General features: G+C 46.1%; 1 protein-coding gene across 2 annotated transcripts in view; it reads left to right on the top strand.

Moving 5' to 3' along the window:
- The window catches only part of Trio (trio Rho guanine nucleotide exchange factor), a 287,626-nt gene that overhangs the window by 174,599 nt on the left and 101,889 nt on the right, over positions 1-11,138 (top strand). For both annotated transcript variants that reach the window (XM_026783734.1, XM_005356663.3), the window contains exons 21-27: positions 3,385-3,507; positions 7,603-7,797; positions 7,895-8,010; positions 8,664-8,730; positions 9,266-9,375; positions 9,945-10,014; positions 10,503-10,592. In XM_026783734.1, coding sequence (XP_026639535.1) covers positions 3,385-3,507; positions 7,603-7,797; positions 7,895-8,010; positions 8,664-8,730; positions 9,266-9,375; positions 9,945-10,014; positions 10,503-10,592 — 771 coding nt within the window. The remainder of the gene's footprint in view (positions 1-3,384; positions 3,508-7,602; positions 7,798-7,894; positions 8,011-8,663; positions 8,731-9,265; positions 9,376-9,944; positions 10,015-10,502; positions 10,593-11,138) is intronic.

Here is an 11,138-nt window from a genome sequence, read left to right as displayed (position 1 = left end):
CTCAGCAGTTAGTGTTCCTCCCATCCTCACACAGGAATGCTCAGCAGTTAGTGTTCCACCCATGCTCACACAGGGTGAGTGCTCAGCAGTTAGTGCTCCACCCATGCTCACACCTCCTTTCCTAGATGGGCAGATTTTTGTTATAAAAGCCCTCTTTAACGCATTACATTCTGATGGCACAAACAATCATGCCCTTTAAGTTTGTAACAAAAATAAAGCCCCAAAGCCTGTGAAAGTGTGACGCCCTATTTGTTTCATGCTGTACAAGTGTGCCATTTGGTTTTCCCGACCTGCCTTCACCTCACACCAAGAGCTGCCAAGTACAAGTCATTGATGTAATTATTGTTTCCAAAGCTTTGTCGAGTCCTGGGTAAGTGCGTATAGAAACTCAGCAGGTGCTTCCTCTCTTACACTGCTGTGTTTATATATTAAGGAAAAAGTGAATTTTCAGGTAAATTGAACTAAAACTACATGAGAAACATGACAGAATTTCTAATAATTCAAGATAATCAAAAAGGGTTCTTGAGTTTGGCTGAGGCAGAGACATGAAGGGTCCATTATATCCTGAGGACACTGTGGGATAAAGTGCTTATGGGGAGACTGTCTTCAGACTGACTGAACTTCATTTTAAAGTAATCTATTTACTTATGTCTTGAACAGTAAAATTCATCTCAGTGTTCTTGGCTTCAGTACAGGTAGAGAAATGCAGGATTAATTTCATTCCCTCAAAACGTGAGTGTGCCTAGGCTTGGGGTGGATATCCTCTGTGTGAAGTGATTGCCACCCAGGGCTGCTCCTGTGGGCAGTCAGTGTTGACCTCTGTCCTAACTGAGAGTCCAGTGTGGGCTCTTTGTGAAACCACACACAGCACCACACGCCTGACCCCAAACATTCAGTCAGGCCTTGCCAGCCAGGGAGAAATGAAATTTCAGTTTCGGTTTCTCACATAGCATATAGATTTTGTTCCAGGCTGATCTGTTAGTTTCAAAGGGCAGCCATGTTGAGAACGTCTCAACTACCTACAGATTCTGGAGCTTGGATCTGGTTCTCTGTTTGTGATCAAATCCGCACAGTGGCGGGCTGTGGTGTCTCATGACACTCCACTGCACGGTGCTTCATGTTATGGAGGTGGCTCTGGTCCCTACCGAGGTGGTGTTACACACCCTTTCACACGGTTAGGTCTCTGAGAAGACAAGGTTCAGTTCAGCCTCAGGGAGCACAGCTGCGCGTCCTTCTGGCGTTGCTGATGGATGGGGACCTGCCAGGCTGCTGTCCTGAGCTCTGCTCCACATGGACCCATGGCATCTGGTAGACATCCGCGGCTGACGGCAGACCATGCTCCCTCAGATTTTGTGGTTTTCAGTGATGCACGCTAAGATTTCTGAGTGGATGGCAGTGTGGAAAGGGGCATGGTCTCCATGGTACCACCTCTGGGCTTGTCATTCCCTGGCCCTTCCTGCTTCCACCTCCCAGGGCTTCCTCTCTTATCTCCACCACTGAAGCTGTCTGGGATGGAGTTCACGCTGTTCTTGATACTTCCTCTCCTCTTATCTGTCCCTGAGTGTCTCCCAGCCCTGACCTCTATTTTCGGCTCCCAGATGTATAAATTTCTGGTACTCCTCAGCGTGTCTCCACTTCGGCCTCACCAGAAGCTAAGCTGCTCTCCTGAGTCCCTGTGCCCGGGCCTCACTCTCATGGTATTCAGTGAGGAGTGACAGGTGTGTCTTCGATCCCTGCCTTTCCTTTGTTCTCCTTGCCCCCCCCCTTTGTTTCTTAGTTGGGGGTGCTGACCTCCTGTGTGCCCCACTCTACCCTCCCCATCCCAACAGAGCCTCCGCCATTTCCACTCCACTCAGTCTCCATTTCAGCCTTCTCTATACAGCGCCCACATTCGCGGCTGCAAAGAACTTCAAGCTCTGCCCGCACCTCTGTGGGCTCACTTGCTCTCCACAGCCTCTGCTCTGGCCTCTTCTGCTTTCTCTCCTGTGGCAGGCCGAGCTGGCCTCTGATCACTCATGTCATCCCTGGACTGCTCCTTAGCCTGCAAGTCCCACAGGAGACCCCGCCTCTCATGGCCCCCTCCTGATACGGTCCTCCTTTTCTCATTGTGATTGCAATCTGACTCACTTTGTCTCCTTCGCACTTTGTAAGGTAGGGGGCAGGCATCTGGCTCCCTAGTTTCTCATGGGATCTGGCTGCAGCCTGGGGTTCTGGCCACTCTTATTCCTGAGGTCATCTGCCTCTACACTGTGTACTTGGAAACGCTTTTCAATGGAGCCTTCATTTTTGCCAGTGTTAACATTGTTTCCAAGATGGACTGACCGTCTTTAAGCACAAAGAAGAAAATGTCCAGCTGATAGCTGAACTGCCCCATGGCTTGATTTCCTACAAAAATTCCACAGTGGGACTGGGGGCAGTGGCATAGGAGGTAAAGTTCTTAGGACTAAATTTGAACCCCAGAACCGACATCTTTAAAAAAAGTTGAGCAAAAAACAAAACAAAGTCATGCTATGGAGGTATACACTTAAAATCACAGTGCTGAGGGAGGCAGAGATAGGCATAGCCTATTTGATTAGTCCCAAGCCAATGGGAGAAACTCCCTAAAATGAGAGTGGCTGGCTCCTGAGTGGTGACATCATAAATTAACCTCCGACCTTCACATGTGCAGTGTGCACATGTGCACATACTGCCAACAATGCAGTGATGTATCTGAAAGAGAAGCTAAGTGGGTGTTCCAGCAGCAACATGTTAGCACAGATGGCTTCAGGACTCTGGGACACAGAGACGTTCCTGCTTTTTAAAAATGCTGGTTTTCCTTAGCTTGGCCTGTTTGGACTTGTTTAAATAGTCCGATTCCATTTTAAGCACTGACACCTTTCCTCAAGCGTTGTCGTTAGACTGGGAAGGCGAAGTCCTGGCTTCTCCTGAGCGGAAGATTACACATACTGTGGGATGGGTCCTCTCCACCCCCAAGCACGAGTGAAGTAGGCATCAGTCCAGGTGGTTCCAGGGACGTAGTAGTCTGGGAAGGAAACCAAAGGCTAGAAAGGCATACCTGTTTTGACTTGAAACCCTGTAGCATTAGAAAGCTATGGCTCCCTCTGTCCTTCTCCCAGCCCACCTCTGTGTTCTTGAAAAGAGACATTGAGTAGAGGTTCTCTGACTGTCCTGTTAGGATCATGGTCATAAGAACTCTTTGAACCATTGTCATGTTGGTGACAGAATCCTTTTGCCCTGCCCTGCTCTTTAACCCTGGAGCTGTGATGCTCCTATCAGCCGTGTATCTGTATGAGGGGTTGTTAATGCGTGCCGACCTTGGCCTACACACCAAGGCATGCAGTGATGTCTGCTTCCCCTAAATGTGTTTGCATTGCTCTCCTGTAGGCGTTAGAGTGGATCCATGACAACGGGGAGTTCTACCTTTCCACACACACCTCTACAGGGTCCAGCATCCAGCACACCCAGGAGCTGCTGAAAGAACATGAGGAGTTTCAGATAACGGCCAAGGTAAACCTGCAGGAATGGGTTTCTGGTCCACGAGTCTTCTCGGCTCTCCCAGCACAACCCAGAACATCCACTTCAGGGAAGGGTACTTGTCAGAGGCAGTGTTGAGAGAGGCCTGTGACGCTGGAGAAATAGCTGCCCAGTGAGGTGCCATAGGCTGAGCTGATGTGATGTTCTTCCCTGGTCGGAGCCTTTAATGGTCTCACTTTGCTTACCTGTGATGTGTTCACCTGATTTCCGCAACAACCTCCATGTCTTCTAGCTTTTGCTTTGTCTCTTGTGTTATTTCTTGGCTGTCTTCCTCTTGTTTGCTTTTTGAGTTATTTTATCAAGTGTTGCTGTTTTTCTGAAACACCAGGGTGTGTGTGATCTGATTCTGTAGTCTGTGCCTTGCCCTTCCTTATCACCGGTTCCTGGAAAGCGCCACAGTGGCACCACTCAGCGCAGTCAGTTCCCAACACCGTCTGTGGCTACAGCTGGCAAAGCTGATGTCACAGTCTTGGTTACTGGTTGTTCACCTGTTTGTGACACTAGAGGCATTGCCGCTTTTCTCTTTAAAAGAGAATTGGATGCCTACTTCAGATGGATTGTATCTTGGTGTCACCTGGACTATAAATAGACACATTGACACAGATTATTCCCGAAAGCGTGCTTCCCAGGGGCTGGTTCTGGTCTTTATCTCAGGGTGTTTTAAATTGCCTAGAATTAGTTCCCTTCTCTATGATTTTGCTGCTTTTTTGTCCTCAGAGTTTGTTTTTAAATACCATTTATTTGTGTTGAGCTATACATGCGACAGCATACACGGAGGGGTTGAGGCCGGCTGGTAGGAGTTGGTTCTCCTTTGACCATGTGATCCTGGGGACCGCACTCAGATTTCCAGCTTAACAGCAAGTCTCATTCAGTGACCCCCTAGCTTGATATTCAGTAAACGGTTGGTTTTATTTTGTGTGGGTGTGTGCACACACGCTGAAAGATTTTTTTAAAATATATTTTAACAGTATGTTTGAGTTTTTAGAAGATGCTGACAGTTATTTCAGATTTAAGAGTGAAAAATAATTCACCAACCTGAATAACATTTTTTTTTTTGCAAAAAGATATAAGTATTCCTGTAAAGAAACAGGAATAATTGATTATCTTTAAAGAGAGAGAGAGAGAGAGAGAGAGAGAGAGAGAGAGAGAGAGAGAGAGAGAGGCTAAAAGGAGGGAAGGGAGGGAGGAACTGGCCATGATGGCACACACCTATAATCCCAGAACCTGGGAGGCAGAGACAGATGAATCTTTTGTGAATTTAAGGCTAGCCTGGTCTACATAACGAGTTCAGTCCTGCCAGGGCTATAGAGAGAGACCCTGTCTCCAAAAACCCAAAACGTCTAGAATAACTGTCTTATGTGGCCCTTAACCAGCTTTGAAAACATAAAGAGGACTTTTCCCACCAATTGATGTCACAATAGCTACTTTGTGTTTGGCCTGTTTGTGTTTTTGCTTCTGTAACATTTCTGGATCCTCCTCCTGGCCTCTCCTCCTGTTCCCCTCAGTTTCTGAGTGTGCTGGGCCTTGGGTAGCCTGGTCCTGTTCATCATGCACTGGGGCTGCAGAGAGCTGGTTCCCTAGTGCACTGGGTGAGATGCTGGGCACTGGGGAGGGTGGGACTCAGGCAAGGTGGAAAATGCCCACTCCTAGAGATCCCGAGAACACCCAGAGAGCAGACTGGTCCTGCATCAAAGGTGTGAGAACCGTGGCTTTCCATTCCCTGGATACAGCACATTCAGCCATGTAATTCGTGATTTGTTAGTAAAGGTACAAAATCGTCAGTACTGGGAGCGTTACAATTCTGTGTTTTTCTCCAGCAATCCTTTGATTGGAAGGATGTTAAGGAAGTGCCTAATGTTGCACCCAGAGGTAGATCAGAAAACAGCTGTTTCCTCCTCTGCTCAGCTCCCCGTCATGTTGGTCTCCTTAGCCTCTTCACAGTCCTGGGGCTGCACTGCTGACTATCTATCTAGGGTATGATTTCAGTGATGGGGCCACCTCATTCACTAGGGCAATAGGCGTGGGAGGTTTCCCATTTCTCCCAAACATTCCTTCCTGTTGAGTTTGAGTGTGACTATTGGAAGGTTAAGACAGTGGGTTGCATATCTTTGAATCTTGTGTTTTGTAAAATCTAAAACTGTAGGTATCATCTGACCACGCTGTTCCCAAGACTGTACAACTAACTATTGATTTTGTTAAACATTGTATTAGGTTTTGTTTACTGTATTAAGGTCAGCAAACTGTGTTGTCTTTTTTTTTATTTTTACTTATTTATTCTCAGCTCTTAAGGTACTTAAACCGTTAAAACTTGTCTATGCAGATTGAGCATTATTTCCTCGGGTGGACTTTACCACAGTGGAAGAGATATTAGTATATAACACCCCCTGCTTCTGGAGGTGACATTCATACCTGAAAGACAAACAACAGTCATCCAAAGGTAGAAATAATTTACACCATCTTAGAAAATAATAAGTAGATCGGAGAGTGACTGACACAGAGCAACTGTGCTTTGGAGGTGGTCCACAGAACTGTTAGCAAGGTGATCCACAAAACTTAGCAAGATGATCCACGGGATACTTAGGAAGGTGATCCACAGAACTCTTAGGAAGGTGGTCCACGGGATATTTAGGAAGGTGATCCACAAAACTTAGCAAGATGATCCACGGGATACTTAGGAAGGTGGTCCACAGAACTCTTAGGAAGGTGGTCCACGGGATACTTAGCAAGGTGGTCCATGGGATACTTAGGAAGGTGGTCCACAGGATACTTAGGAAGGTGGTCCACAGGATACTTAGGAAGGTGGTCCACAGGATACTTAGGAAGGTTGTGCATGGGACTATTAGGAAGACGATCCACAGGATACTTAGGAAGGTGGTCCTTATTAGAGAAGAGATGTGAAGGGACATTCTCTGGGGATCTCTAGGGTATAGTCTTCTCGGCAGAAGCACCTGTAAACAGAGCCAGAGGAAGACCTGAGCCAGGTAATGGGAACTAGGTGCTCAACCCCAGGTCTTGCTGTGAAGTTAGACTAGGGAGGTTTCCCAGAGAATTCTGGCTCAAAACTTTCATTTCACATTTACAAAATCAGATAGTGTAGAATGGGAGTTGAAATCTGACTTTGTTTTCAACAGTTTTCAGTTGATTTTCTAAATATGAATCAGTGGTTAAAAGACCTGGCTGTTCTTCCCTAGGACCCAGATTCTATTCCCAGCACCCACATGATGGCCTAGAGCTGTCTGAAACTCAGGTTCCACGGAATCTGATGCCCTAGCACACTGGTGGTGCATAAATGAACGTGTAGACAAAACATCCATGTACATAAAATAAAAATAATTATTTCTTGTTTTATTTTTAAAGTGTAACTGAGAAAAGCAGGTTCCTTGAAACAATAATTTGCTTCCTTGAAATGTCAGATCTCAAGGAAAACCCAGTAGTAGCTATCAAGGTGATGACGTGAAAGGGTGCTGAGAAGTCAGAGCTGGGTGAAGCTGATGCTGCGTGTGCATAGCCTTTGCTGTATGGCAAGCCCTAACGCTAAGGAAAGTACGGAGTCGTGATTGACTTCATACTTTTCTGTGTGCATAAAGTGAAATAGCCTTTGTTATAAAAATGGAGCTGCTTCTCAGAAGAGAGTTTGCTGTTGGTGAGTTTTCCTGTGGGCTGTTCTTGGTGCCTGGTTGTCCCTGAAGATCTGGAGGTCAGAACTAGATGCACAGAAAAACATGTATGCAGCAAGGAACTGCTTATGCAACACACATCTGTTGTGCAAAGAAGTAGAATAAAGCTAAAGAATGTCCTGCATGGACCTCCTCATTCATTCATTCATTCATTCATTCATTCATTCACTGACCGTTCTGCAGATTGTTACTGACCAGAGGAGACCCTTGACAGATACACTCAGTTCTAACTTTGAGCTCATAGGAACTCCACTCACTGTGGAAGAGCGGAGGGAAGATTGGCAGTCTAGCCTCAGGGAGGCAGGCTGGATGGTTTCAGGGCAGACAGGGTGCCACTTCCCCTGTGCGTTGGGTTCACGTGCCTCATAGCACTTTCCCGTTGTTTTCGCAGCAAACCAAAGAGAGAGTGAAGCTATTGATACAGCTGGCTGATGGCTTTTGTGAAAAAGGGCATGCCCATGCAGCAGAGATAAAAAAATGTGTGACCGCGGTGGATAAGAGGTATAGAGACTTCTCTCTGCGCATGGAGAAGTACCGGACCTCTTTGGAGAAAGCCCTGGGGATTTCTTCAGATTCCAACAAATCGGTGAATTGCTTTGTACACCCTTGGACAAGTCGTGGTCTTGGTCCCATGCCATCTCAGCTGCTGTCATTAACTGGCTTCATTGACTCTCATTCCACAGAGCAAAAGCCTTCAGCTGGACATCATTCCTGCCAGCATTCCTGGGTCAGAGGTCAAGCTTCGGGATGCTGCTCACGAACTCAATGAAGAGAAACGGAAATCTGCCCGCAGGAAAGAGTAAGCCAGCATTGCCTGAAGGGAGTGTCAGCCAGCCTGCAGACAGGCTGCTGGGCAAGCGTGGCAGTCAAGTGTCTGCTGAGATTTCACTTCTCTGAGAGCTGACTTCTTATCACATGACTCGGTGTCTTGTCCTGTTTTCTCTGTGCCTTCCTTTCCTAGGTTGGCAAATTGCTTGCTAACAGTGGTAGAGAAAACTGACAACTCAGATGTAGGTATTTAAAAAGTTTGTAAGCTATGCTTACTAACTAAAGATCTCCCTACTTCCACTGAGTTCCCGCTCTGGTAGTTTTGTTGCCCGGAGACATTTGGCAGTGTGAGGAGAGATTTGGTTCTCATTCTGTGGGGAGTGGGAGGGAGCAGTGTATCTGGAATCCAGAGGGTATGGACTGAGTCAAACCACAGTCCACAGTGGAGCTGGGCAGCCTGGGTGTCGCCATAGGCGCTCTGGTCGAGTGTTTTCAAATATCTTGGAATTAGTAGATGGCTGTCGTTCTGTCTGTTCTTGATTTACCTCCCTCTAGCCTTTACCTTAGGTATAATACTTCTAGGCTCTCCATTTATTTAATAAATCTCTATAAAATAGATGACAATAAAGAGTCATAAGAGTATATAACTTAACTGAGTTGAACAATTTTTTTGTTCATTTCAAGGTTCATAATGGCTGAGCTAATTCAGACTGAAAAGGCTTATGTGAGAGACCTTCGCGAGTGCATGGATGTAAGACTTCTCCTTGTTCATTCAGACCGAGTTTCGGCTTGCTGTTTTATTACTCTGTTGCTGGTTATCGGAATACTGACAGTGTAGCATCCATGTTCCGTGTTCTGTGGTGTTCCAGGAGTGTGTTGGCTCACTGCAGAGATGACACAGCACGAAACCTCTCATTCACTTGTCACATGGATAGCCTGGCTCACACTCTTTGTGTAGAGAATAGCAGCTTCAAAGAAATGTGCCTGACTGTATGGCGCCTGGTACTCGGGCACACCCTGCTTGGTTTTGTTATTTTGTTTTGTATTTTTACCTTGTGACAGATTTCATTCCAATTTTGAAGCTGGGAATAAGCTAAAGACCTATAATAAATCTTCCCAAGTGTTAACAGCAACTATAAAGACAGACGTTTTTCATGTTTGCTCAGAGGGACCACTCTTACAAACACTCCTAGGCTCCCGGTCCCTGTTTATAGGCTGTCGGAGTGGGTGCTTCTTGAAAGTTGGAGTTGATTTTTTTTCTATGCCTTTGCCTCCTTCTTGGGCAGACCTACTTGTGGGAAATGACCAGCGGGGTGGAGGAGATCCCCCCAGGCATCGTCAACAAAGAACTCATCATCTTTGGGAACATGCAGGAAATCTACGAGTTCCACAACAAGTAAGCGGCTTCACTGGGTTGAGGGAGACTGCGGTGATACTCCATTACGAAAAAAGATTTACAGCTGAATTTAGCAGAGTTCAGTGATTCCGTTGAAATTCGGCCTGAGCCAGTCAGCCGTGCATATTTCAGTTTCTTCTACTTTGAAACATGGAATGTGGTGTTTTTCATTGTGTTGATGTCACTGTAGTGAGACCAGGTGGTGTGGACCTCCTGTGGACCAGCCTCTCCCCACACCCCCTCCTGACTCTCCCAGCCCCCAGTATCCACTGTTTACTCTGGATTCCTAGGAGCCTTTCTAGGCTCTACTTGTGAGTGAGACCTTAGTATTTTCTTCCAGCTGCCTAACACTAGTGTCTTCCTCGAGGAGACTGCTGGTGTGAAGTTTCTGTTAGGAAAGATTTGAACACCAAAAGGACCGCTTCAAGTTAGAGTAACTTACCCTAGTCAGGAGCTACAAATTTTGTTAAACCTTAAAATGCAGAGGACACAGAAGTTTTCCAACTCTGGCTTATCTTACTAGTAAAATGATCTCGACACCTTCATAACAACCTCTTTCTCCTCTACAGCATCTTCCTAAAGGAACTGGAGAAGTACGAGCAGCTGCCAGAGGATGTGGGACACTGCTTTGTCACCTGGGTAAAGAGCCCCCACTACCTGTTCTCTCTCACATGGTGGGAAGAAGCAGGGAGGGTTCTGTACACTTCTTGGTTGCTGTCTTCTTCTGCTTCCTTGGCACCTGGAAAAGTACACCTTTCCTCCCAGAGAGAGATTCCCGTGGGTCCCACTGGGATGCGTTCTTATTGGTCATACTGATGGCTTGAACTAGAACATCAAGCCAAGCCTCTGGTTGATGTTGGGATTTGTCCTGCATGAGGGCCCGGTCTGCTCAGGGAAGAGGCTCTTGCCCAGACGAGGCCTCTTAGTGCAGTGGCTTTTCTTCTAAAACAGTTTCTCCTGTGGAAGCTTCTATTTCCTTAGTCCAGAGAATTTATCTCCCATATCAAAGGCTTTTATGTTGTGACTTGTGGTTGGGAGAAGATAACGAAATAAAATGTTCCTTTTGTTTTCTTTTCTCTCTTTCTCTCCCTCTCCCTCTCCCTCTCTTTCTCTTTTTTTTGTTATAGGCAGACAAGTTTCAGATGTACGTCACATACTGCAAAAATAAGCCTGATTCTACTCAGCTAATACTAGAACATGCAGGGTCCTATTTTGATGTGAGTATCCGATTACTAAAGTGCCATGAGAATGTCCAAGCTGAATTCACTACCGGTGAAGTGTAACTTTTACCACACCGCTAGGATAATATTTTATTTTCATCTCTCATGTTTATACTGGAGTATTCTTTTATGTTTTATTACATTGTGTGTGTGTGCTCATATGCATGTAGCTTAGAGGAGAACGTTCAAGAGTTGGTTCTTTCCTTCCTCTGTGTGGCTGGCTCCTGGAGATGAAACTTGGGTCGTCAGGCCCTGTAGCAGGTGCCTTTACCCATGAGCCATCTCACCAGCCCCTATTTTAAGATTTCTTATATGTGCTACTGCTTAGAATGCATCTATTGTACTAGAAATCATATATGTATAAGACATTTAGGTCTTTAATATAGACACACTTGTAACTATCCCTTATATATTGCCATTAATTTTATATACAAGAGTATACATAAAAGCCGGGCGGTGGTGGCGCATGCCTTTAATCCCAGCACTCGGGAGGCAGATGCAGGTGGATCTCTGTGAGTTCGAGACCAGCCTGGTCTACAAGAG

This window comes from Microtus ochrogaster, chromosome 19 (genome assembly GCF_000317375.1).
Source record: "Microtus ochrogaster isolate Prairie Vole_2 chromosome 19, MicOch1.0, whole genome shotgun sequence".
NCBI lineage: Eukaryota > Metazoa > Chordata > Mammalia > Rodentia > Cricetidae > Microtus > Microtus ochrogaster.
Note: the sequence above shows the minus strand (reverse complement) of the source record. Positions and strands in the feature narration are given on the sequence as shown.